This window comes from Cyprinodon tularosa, unplaced genomic scaffold, assembly GCF_016077235.1.
Source record: "Cyprinodon tularosa strain WSP-4 unplaced genomic scaffold, ASM1607723v1 ctg177, whole genome shotgun sequence".
In the NCBI taxonomy this organism is placed as follows: Eukaryota; Metazoa; Chordata; class Actinopteri; order Cyprinodontiformes; family Cyprinodontidae; genus Cyprinodon; species Cyprinodon tularosa.
This window is the reverse complement of record NW_024038589.1, coordinates 633,679-644,194: the sequence shown is the minus strand read 5'-3', so window position 1 is coordinate 644,194 and position 10,516 is coordinate 633,679. Positions and strand designations below refer to the sequence as shown.

General features: G+C 36.4%; 1 protein-coding gene across 2 annotated transcripts; it reads right to left on the bottom strand.

The window, feature by feature from the left end:
* Positions 1-288: 288 nt before the first annotated feature.
* Positions 289-9,181, bottom strand: LOC119781450 (angiopoietin-related protein 5-like). Of its 2 annotated transcripts, XM_038281928.1 has the most exons (7): positions 9,030-9,181; positions 4,807-4,881; positions 4,692-4,719; positions 3,391-3,482; positions 2,825-2,942; positions 2,481-2,666; positions 289-818 (listed from the first exon to the last, which is right to left on the bottom strand). In XM_038281928.1, exons 1-7 carry the CDS (start codon positions 9,033-9,035, stop codon positions 520-522), a joined length of 804 nt encoding a protein of 267 aa, XP_038137856.1. In that variant the 5' UTR covers positions 9,036-9,181; the 3' UTR covers positions 289-519. The 2 variants fall into 2 exon arrangements, with proteins under 2 accessions (XP_038137856.1, XP_038137855.1); XM_038281927.1 differs by lacking the exon at positions 9,030-9,181 and having other exon boundaries at positions 4,807-4,980.
* Positions 9,182-10,516: the final 1,335 nt, after the last annotated feature.

Genomic DNA, 10,516 nt, shown 5'->3' with positions numbered 1-10,516 from the left:
TGTCATTGTTACATAAGTAGGAAAAATGGGGAACCTTCCAAGCCAAAAAGCACTGAACTCAATTAGAAATATAATGGTGGATGTGTCATGTTGTTGTGGTATTTACCAACAGAAATGACTGTTTGACTTCACAAAATTGAGAGTGTCATAAATAGAGAGAGGAAAATTTTGTGAGCATAATCAGGCAACATCTGAAGGAAATTGCCAGGAAGTTAAAGCTTCAGCACAAATCAGTCTTCAAAACAGAAAATAATAAGGTTATTGACCGTTTGGGAGACCAGTTGTACTGCTCAAAAAGACAAAAAAGTCAATTTGTAGAAGTGGCTTCTGATTTTAAACAGATCTTAAACTGTTCTAAGTCGTACTCCATTATTTAACAAAACAAATGATCTTACAAAAAAACTGATCTAAAACAGGAAAAGTTTAGTTTCAACTTGAGATGTTAGGAGAGAAAAAGTTGTCTTTTGTGCAATGTATGTAAGCCCCTGGTTTGAACTTTGCATGGTCTTTGCTTCTATCTCACATACACTTTATCATCATCCTCGTGGCTTTGGCTGAATAAGGGGCGGGCCCTTTCCAGGTGAGCCAGTGCAGACCTGAGGCCCAGCCAATGTGATTTCCAGAAGGATGCCAATCACCGTTCAGACTGGCAGAGCCACACCTGCTGTACCACCAACCACCTCCCTCTGAGAGGGAACACTTTGATTCAGCGATGTCACCGAAGATGCACGGGGAGCAGCCGTCATTGTCGCGGTCGATGGTGCTGAAGCCGAAGCCATTTTGGTCGATGCCCTCATAGGCCCCACGGACGGCGTCACCTTTTGGGTAGACAGAAGTTTGTCAAAATTAAAGTTTTAAAAATTGCACAAAAATAAGGATAGGAAGCTTATTTTCTCAACATCACTTTGAAGCACCACAGTAATTAGTAACAATGCATCCTACAAGAGAGGTCTGTTGCAAGTCCTGCTGATAACCTCCCTCTATAAATTTGAAAATGCTTTCTCTGTCTTCCTCCTTTGTGCCATTCTGACAACGTCTTTTGGTATTGGTCATAAGGTGTCCAGAGCCTGGTCTGTGGCTAGCATATAACCAATGGAAAAATATAATGTGATGTTATTCATGAGTTAACGTGCGCCCCAGTTAATAATAATAATAGTCTAGGCTAGCCTCCCCTTAGGGGCATTCCAGAAAGTTCACTTATTGTTTGTTAAACTACTTAACAGCATTTGTTTAGCCCAGCAAGAAAAACTAGACATTCGTTGGTTATGGTATAAATGTTTCTTTTACAATCTTCCATCTGATGGAAAGCCAATCTCAACTAATAAGTGGAGCTTTAATTTTAACTTCAGTTGTTAGAGCATACGGCTTGGAATCCTGAGGCTGTGATTTCGAAACTCACTCCCACAGACTGCCACTCAGGGTCCCTGAGCAAGACCCTTAACCTCACACTGCTCCCTAGATGCCGCAAATGGCAGCCCACTGCTTTCCAAGGGGATGGGTTAAATGCAGAGAGTGAATTTCGGTGCGCTGCACTTGTGAGAGTGTAATAACAATGAAACGCTGGGGAAAAAAAGATAAGTTAACCTTATTGATAGGGCATGATGAAACAGAATTACTTCTTGGTAGCTTAGCTCCATTAACATGGAGGTCTTAGTAGATTTAAGGCTCCCCTTTGGGTACTCCTGCTTTCTCCTTCTATCTAAAAACATGACCACTAGGTTAATTGATTTCTTTGAATTTGAAATGGTGAGTTAAGCCGGGCAAACACGTGCGATTTTTTGCCCTTTTCAGGCCAATTTTCCAGTCATGCAAGAATTTTTCAGTTGGTGTCGTTGTAGTGTGCAGGGGGTAAGGAGGGGCTATCAGCCTCTCACGACCACCTCCCAATCAGGAATCATGAGGTCGGGAGAAAATCAAACATATTTGAAAGTCAATTGGTCGTCATGGGCAAATCCCTAAGTGGGCATGTGCAAACAAGGACTCTACTTCTTCCTCGGACGAAAACACAGAAGCATGGCGGGGGTGCTGGTGAAATGGAGTTCTTTATGCAAAATTGATAGATCCTAGTAGCCAGGTTTGCTCAGCCATGTCTTTGTCCAAATACGTTGTCGGCTTTTCTTTTTAGGGCTTTCAGCACAAAATTGCACAAATTGCCAAGGCAGCTCGTTTCACTCTAGTGAGCTTCATAATCCTCTTCTACTGGTTTGGCTTCCGGATAGACGAGTCCGAGTAGCTCCATCAGAATGTCGGGCTGCACAGTGTAAGAACATACATCCTGAGCTGTGAACTTTTAAACCCTGCGATTTCGCTGTACAGTTTAAGCTGCAGCTGGAGGGGTTCCTGTACTGGAAGTTTAAAGATGTTTGATAATTTCATCCAAGAATGCATGGATATTGATAAAACCATACTAGACAGAATAGATCTACTGGTAGTTCAGTGGGAAAGAAAAAATCTACTAAACACTAAAAATGCTCACATACCTGCATTTCCACTGTATTTCCCAACATGGAGTTTAAAAGCTGTTTTTTCATTTCCCAGTCTGAAGTCCTTGTATTCAGCAACAGCAGTGCCGCCTTCATGATCCCACAGATCCACTCTCAAGATCCAGTTATTTGATTTTTTCTTTGTCAGTGCAAAGACCTTCTTGAGACCCAGCCAGTGATCACCTGAGGATTCAGCACAGAGACCCATGCATTTTATTTCATTATTATTTATTTTTTTCCTCTGCAACATTTATGTACCTTGGATTTATTTCTACATTTGGTTTCTAGTCATTTCACAACAGGGGAAAAAGTTCCTCAAAGACAAGATTTAGTCTACATACCTGTTTGGTTTCCAAATCCATTCTTATATGCGGCCCATTTTTTATTGAAGGAAACAGAGCCTCCAGTTCGCCTCTGAAACACCGTCCAGCCTCCATCTGAATTCATCTCACAGTACACCTGAACAGCAAATACACAAATAAAGAGGCTTTCAAGTTCTACGCCACAATTAAAATGCTATTTTTTTTTACAATTAAAAAATATTATAAAATAATATTTTTTGAAAAATATTTTAATAACACTTCTTATTTTTTAATGCCTGGTTCATTTCAGACCAACATGTGGTTTCCTTGTAGTTCTGCAGATGTATTTAATCATCCTAAGCAGGTTCCACTAAATGAGGTTCATCTCTGGTTTAAACACAGTCCTGCCTTTATGTCTACATTTAAACTGTGTCTATATTTAAAAATATTTGAAAAAAGCACAAAGCCAAAAACATAGTTCTTAGTTTAACCAGAACCATATTGATTTAAAAAAAAAACTTACATTTATTAATAAGGCATTTATAAAGACAGTCTTAGGCATCCACTCAGTTAAGTGATAATTAGAAAAAGCTTTGATCAGTAACCTTGAAGCTGCTTTTAAATCCTGCAGGCTTGATTTGATAAACTCCACTGGTGGCCCTTGGAGAACGAGTCTTAATCTGTGAGCAGTCTGTACCTAAAGTCAGCAAAATTAAAGATAAGGTGCCCACAATAATACATTTCAATTCTTTGTTATAGTTATCTATGGGGTAGCAGATGTAAAAATGTATCATCCCCATGACATTTTTGTTATTTAGTGCACTGTCTGTGCTTCAACTACTTTTCTCACTCACATTAAATGGCAAATGTAATATAAATCCATATCTATTATTGTAAATACTAAATAAATAAATGCTGCTTATGTGGAATATATTTCTGAATCCTATATATAGATAAATATTATTTATATCTAAATAGTATTTTATATTCCCAAAAAGTAAAAAAAAAAAAAAAACATTCACTGGACTTTGGTTCCAAATTTTATATGTATAAAAACATATATATATATATATATACACACATGATATGAAATATGTGGAAATATACATTTAAAAATACAGTTTTAAAAACATCAAAAAGACTAAGCTAAACCCTCTTGTTTGCATTCCTGAGATGTTGGCTGTATCGAATTAAGCCAGCTTTTGTCCCTAGCTCCTCCTCCTTACATGAGTTCAACACTAAGAGCTCTATTGTACGTAGGAAAGGAACGCCTGAATCGTAATTACATGGTTGTTTCCCGTCAAATCTGGAACAACAGCCTTCCGAAAAAGAACTAAAATTAAAAAAACACTTTACGCAAATGAAACGATCCGCTTAATCTCTTATTACGCAAGTATAAACACATAGAAGTGTGTCACACACAGTACACAGAAATTTTTTTATTATTTTCCAAGAGGTAATGCCTATGCATCATGTCATGCAAAGGATTATATAATTAACTATGAGACTTAAGATAAAAGACATAGATTTATATTTAAAATTAGATTTAATTTATATATTTTTTTAGATTAAAGGTTTAAGATATGTATTTGAGATTGAAAACATACATTTGTATTTAGATTAACATTTAGATATTGATTTAATATTTAGATCTAAATCTAAGATTCAGGTATAAGTATAACATCTATATAGGATGTATAAACAGATTTCATGTATCCATAGATGAAATCTGTATTAAATATTTAGAGATTTAACATCTATAGTTATCATTTGCCATTGAAAATGAGAAAACAACACTGAATGTACAGAAACTGCTGTAAATAAAAAAAAATGTGCATGTATTATTTTAACCACATTTTTACATTTAGTACCCCAAATTTAGCAGTCATTATTGGCAGATGTTTACCTTGAGATTTAGCAGCTTTCTTCTTTTGCTAAGAACATAAAAACAAAAGTATTTCAATTACATGACTTGATTTAAGTAGACTTCTTCCCGGCAGACAAACCTGAGTCATAGTTACCTCGGCTTGGACTGAACAGCTCATCAGAAGTGTGAATATGAGCACGCCACAGCAAGGCAGACTCCTCATTTTGACCTGCAGAATAAAATTAGAAGCTGTTAAACATCTTATTATCTTAAAGAAACAGAAGAACTTGGAATTGGTTTCTAAAGCTGGACCATGTGTAAGCATTCAACCCAGTCTCATGGGAAAATGTACCCTCACTACGTTGGTCCACACTGCAAAACGTAGTGGAGGTACATTAATGGCCATTTTTTTGTGGTACTGTTACATTTTTTCTGCCTATACGCTTTCTATTGTTTTACGTCCTAGTCACGTGACTTTCAAGATTCCAGCAATCGAGGAAAGAAGAAAAAAAATATATATGGCCGACATTCGCTCATTTTTTTGTGGAAAGATTAATGACTTGAGTTTGTTTTTGCATTAAAATGAGTTTTGATTACATTTCTAGTGAGAAATGTATAGTTTGTTGCCAGAATATTTACTCAGGGAATGTACATATTCACTTGCTTGTTCGTTTCTTGCAAAGATTTTTCAAGATAATGTGAAACTGTAACATTTTGGTATAAACATGGCTGAGATTTCTCTAACTTTTAGTGGGAAAATCAATAATTTCAATCAGTTTCTGCATTTAAATGGGTTTTGATTACATTTATAGCGAGAAGTGTAGGGTTTATTTACATAATATTTACTTAGTGAACATACATAATCACCCGCTTGCTAGTTTTTGCTACGTTTTTCGGATCTCGTCAGGATTATGTGAAATTGCAACGTTTTGGCTGCTACCCATTGCCTAGCATTTAGCTGCCGCCCCCATTCAACATTGAATTCTTTGTGATTTAACTCCATCTGACGGATCAAACCGTCGCCACTGCGTGCGTTGCGTCTGAGGATGATTTTCAGATCAATGCTTTACGTCGTGGCATACGGGAGAAACTAATTAAACTAGTTAAAAAAAGGATCATGGGTTAAGATCGGATGTGTTTTATTTGGAAATCTACCGGATCCTTTGTGCATTTAACTTCCTGTTTGGTGCGATCTCATTGATGGGTTTTGACCAGATTTTGACCAAAGAGGAACTAAAAAAACAAACAAAAACAATTTGAATACCCAACCAGCATATCTGGAATCAATGACAGAGAGCGACTGGGACCAAAGGTTTATTCATTTCTCCCCACTGATTTCCATTCAAAATGTTTTCGCTCCCACCGGGCTCTAGGGAAGGGGCGGGCATACCGCCACCTACTGTTCATGAGTGTGTAGCAACATTGTTTTACATCTATTAAATTCTATTTTTTAATTTTGTATTCTGAAGATAAATAAATAATGCTTTCCTTAATCTATAAATATCTTTTATATTTCCTTTATTTCCCAATAATCCTTTAAGACTCTATTCTTGGCCTGTCCTTTCAACTCTTTTCAATTTCTTCCTTTCAGGTCCAGATGTTTTACAGTTCATCAATAGGTGTTCTACATTTTACACATCCTTCACATTTATCATTATTTTTCCTCCCTATTAAGTATAAATTGTCATTTAAATAAGTATGACCTACTCTTAATCTGATCATTATTATTTCTTCCCTTCGGTTTCTCTCATTAATATTTCTATTTAATACTGACTTTTGTACTTTATATAACCTTCTTCCTTTTTTATCTTCATTCCACCTTTTTTGCCATTTTTCAATTTCTTTCCTCTTAATAAATGATTTTCCTTCCCCTTTCCCTAAAGGAATTGTAATTGTTATTGCCTCCTCTAATTGCTAATTTGTCTACTACTACCCCACTACTACCCGTAGTGGGGGTACATTTTCCCACTTTGACCTTTTAAGGTTAGCATATTGACCAAAAGCTTACACCAAAAATAAAGCAATCGATTATTTACGACAATATGCTACATTTAATGAAGACTAATACAGATTTTACTCTCTTATAAGAATTAGTTTTAGGTTTTATAGGGGAGAGTTTGTATCGGCAGTCATCTGGGAATCTTTTATGTATTTACTGGTAAAGAACAACCTCTCAACCCATTTAATGTAAATGTTGCATCGAACCAGAAAGTTATTTGAAGAGCATAGATGCATAAATATGTGCATAGCTTTAACAAGGGCCTCATGAAGGTCTGTTCTGTTATTCTCTTTTGGAGAATATAGACATTGTGGGCATTCATTTCCCTGATAAGCTGGTGAAGATTCTTAGACATCCAGGTCATAATCATTCCAAAAAAAAAAAAAAACTTTGGACTTTGTTTTTCAAGTTTGAAGACTTCCCATTCAGGACGTTTTTCAATTCAAAATTACAGTAGCCCAACAAATCCTTGTTTTGGCTAAGAAAATGTGCAAATTGAACCTGATGCCTGATCCCAATAGCTTGACTCTGAACCGAATTTGATCCCTATTACTTTTTGGCCACATGCACATTATTGTACTGCCTGGTCAACCCTAAGAAAATGTTCTGGAACTGCCACTGAACTGACACCCAATGCATGGAGGGTAACCCAAAAAGGGCCATTGTTAGAGAAACTGGGTGCCTACAAAGTGCTGTTTTCAAGCTAATTAATGGAAAGTTAGGTGGAATGAAAAGTAGACAAATAACAATTACAATTCCTTTAGGGAAAGGGGAAGGAAAATCATTTATTAAGAGGAAAGAAATTGAAAAATGGCAAAAAAGGTGGAATGAAGATAAAAAGGAAGAAAGTTATATAAAGTACAAAAGTCAGTATTAAATAGAAATATTAATGAGAGAAACCGAAGGGAAGAAATAATAATGATCAGATTAAGAGTAGGTCATACTTATTTAAATGACAATTTATACTTACCGTAATAGGGAGGAAAAATAATGATAAATGTGAAGGATGTGGAGAGATAGAAAATGTAGAACACGTATTGATGAACTTTAAAACATCTGGACCTGAAAGGAAGAAATTGAAAAGAGGACAGGCCAAGAATAAAGTCTTAAAGGATTATTGGGAAATAAAGGAAATATAAAAGATATTTATAGATTAAGGAAAGCATTATTTATTTATCTTCAGAATACAAAATTAAAAATAGAATTTAATAGATATAAAACAATGTTGCTACATACTCATGAACAGTAGGTGGCGGTATGCCCGCCCCTTCCCTAGAGCCCGGTGGGAGCGAAAACATTTTAAACGGAAATCAGTGGGGAGAAATTAATATACTTCTGGTCCCAGTCGCTCTCTGTCATTGATTCCAGATATGCTGGCTGTGTATTTAAATTGTTTTGTTGTTTTTTTTTGAGTTCCTCTTTGGTCAAAATCTGGTCAAAACCCATCAATGAGATCGCACCAAACAGGAAGTTAAATGCACAAAGGATCCGGTAGATTTCCAAATAAAACACATCCGATCTTAACCCATTATCCTTTTTTTAACTAGTTTAATTAGTTTCTCCCGTATGCCACGACGTAATGCATTGATCTGAAAATCATCCTCAGACGCAACGCACGCAGTGGCGAGGGTTTGATCCGTCAGATGGAGTTAAATCACAAAGAATTCAATGTTGAATCGGGGCGGCAGCTAAATGCTAGGCAATGGGTAGCAGCCAAAACGTTGCAATTTCACATAATCCTGACGAGATCCGAAAAACCGTAGCAAAAACTAGCAAGCGGGTGATTATGTATGTTCACTAAGTAAATATTATGTAAATAAACCCTACACTTCTCGCTATAAATGTAATCAAAACCCATTTAAATGCAGAAACTGATTGAAATTATTGATTTTCCCACTAAAAGTTAGAGAAATCTCAGCCATGTTTATACCAAAACGTTTCAGTTTCACATTATCTTGAAAAATCTTTGCAAGAAACGAACAAGCAAGTGAATATGTACATTCCCTGAGTAAATATTCTGGCAACAAACTATACATTTCTCACTAGAAATGTAATCAAAACTAATTTTAATGCAAAAACAAACTCAAGTTATTAATCTTTCCACACAAAAAAAATGAGCGAATGTCGGCCATATATATATATTGTTTTCTTCTCCCAGCTGGAATCTTGAAAGTCACGTGACTAGGACGTAAAACAATAGAAAGCGTATAAGCAGAAGAAACGTAACAGTACCATAAAAAAATGGCCATTAATGTACCTCCACTACGTTTTGCAGTGTGGACCAACGTAGTGAGGGTACATTTTCCCATGAGACTGGGTTGAAGCATTTGTAAATGGCTCCAATCAAACATCACAGCGGTTCCTAGTATAATACGTACCTGCATGTTGGTTGAACCTTGCACCCCAGCTCAAACAGCACAACAGATGCAGCCCTTTTATACAACTGACTAAACTGCCACACCTCCTTCCCGGTTTCCATGAACGCACTCCTTTCTTTTTTTTTTTTCCTCAGGTCATAATTAGTGGTAAAAAGCAGCAGCAGACAGACATTGGCTCTGACAGCTGGGCTGAAAGAAAACATATCCTCCGCCCCCAAAAATGGGGCACACATACTTTTAACAAGGGAATGTCAGTTTTACTGCCTGGAAACACCCCCAGTTAGTTTCTTCCCTTCTCCTTTAAGTAAACATGTGAAAGTTATCAGTCACAGGGGTTTCTATGAGAGTCGTTCAGAAAGCCTGGATCAATGCTAGGAATTCGACAGTTTTTCTTGACAACCAGGACTTTTTATCTGAAATCCCTCCTTTGCTTTTGCTTGAGTGTGTATGTGTGAACTGTGAGCACCCATAGGTCTGTGTGTTGTTTGGCTTTTCTTCCTTACAACTGGCCTTTAGCTGTGAAAGTTGCCAAACTGGCTGCACCATTAAAGTGTCAGTCTCCTACACTTTGAGCAAAAACTACGTATTCAAAGTTTTAATTATTGTGTCCATGTTACAGATATAGATCATTTTAATTCCATTATGTTTTACTGTCTTAAGATATAATAAAAGAGAACAACTTTGTTCGCTTCCTCAGTAAATAGCACTGGGACAGCCATTTCCTCTATAAAAGAAGGAAGAGAAAAGGTGATATTTAAAAGTGGGCTTTTAGATTCATGTTTTTAATAAAACAGATTGGATTAGCAGATATAACAGCTTTAGGATAATAATATTTCTCGATCCTTAAATGATCATAGTGACTCTGCAAATCATGCAGGATAAGTTTCGCCCTGAGCAGTTTCCTTATGACACTTTCACTTCCCCTTTTCCTCCGACTTTCTGACTTGACTCATCACTTTCTTTAATGCCCCAAAGGTTCACTTAATGCCTTAGATGTTAATAATTTATTCTTTAGTCAAGAGCCTCTAATAAAGGTTTGGGAAGCAAGGACTGAGCTCACCTCACCTAATAGAGGGTAACCCAACGAAATGAGAGAGAATATCCAAACTTCATGCAGAGGATTTGAATCTCATGCTGGAAGAGCATGTGATTATTATAAATCCATTTTAGCTTCTTGGGTATGAGAAATAAATGTAGAGCAGGAGGAAATTCTAACAGTGTATTAGCCGGGTGATCTCAAATTATTTGTTAGTTTTTTTTATTATTATTTATTCACATTGTTAGTGGTTGAGGCAGTGGTGGGTTTAAGAAATATGGGGACCAAGGTAAAGGCAGGCATGGGGCCCTTTAAACAAGAAGAAAATTCATAACAACATTGTATATATATATAGTCATTTTAACAGAATGCACATGATTTATTAGTTTATTTTTTTTCCCCTTTCCTTTCTTCTTCTTTTTCTCTCCCTTTTGCTCAATCTTTGTTTTTC

What these genes read in the sequence shown, in the direction of transcription:
- LOC119781450 (XM_038281927.1), bottom strand. Translation starts at nt 4,977, where the DNA reads ATGCTTACACATGGTCCAGCTTTAGAAACCAATTCCAAGTTCTTCTGT. An exon ending in TGGATTTGGAAACCAAACAG is followed by an intron (nt 2,667 to 2,824) that starts GTATGTAGACTA and finishes CTGAATCCTCAG; the next exon opens with GTGATCACTGGCTGGGTCTC. An exon ending in GAAATACAGTGGAAATGCAG is followed by an intron (nt 819 to 2,480) that starts GTATGTGAGCAT and finishes TCTACCCAAAAG; the next exon opens with GTGACGCCGTCCGTGGGGCC.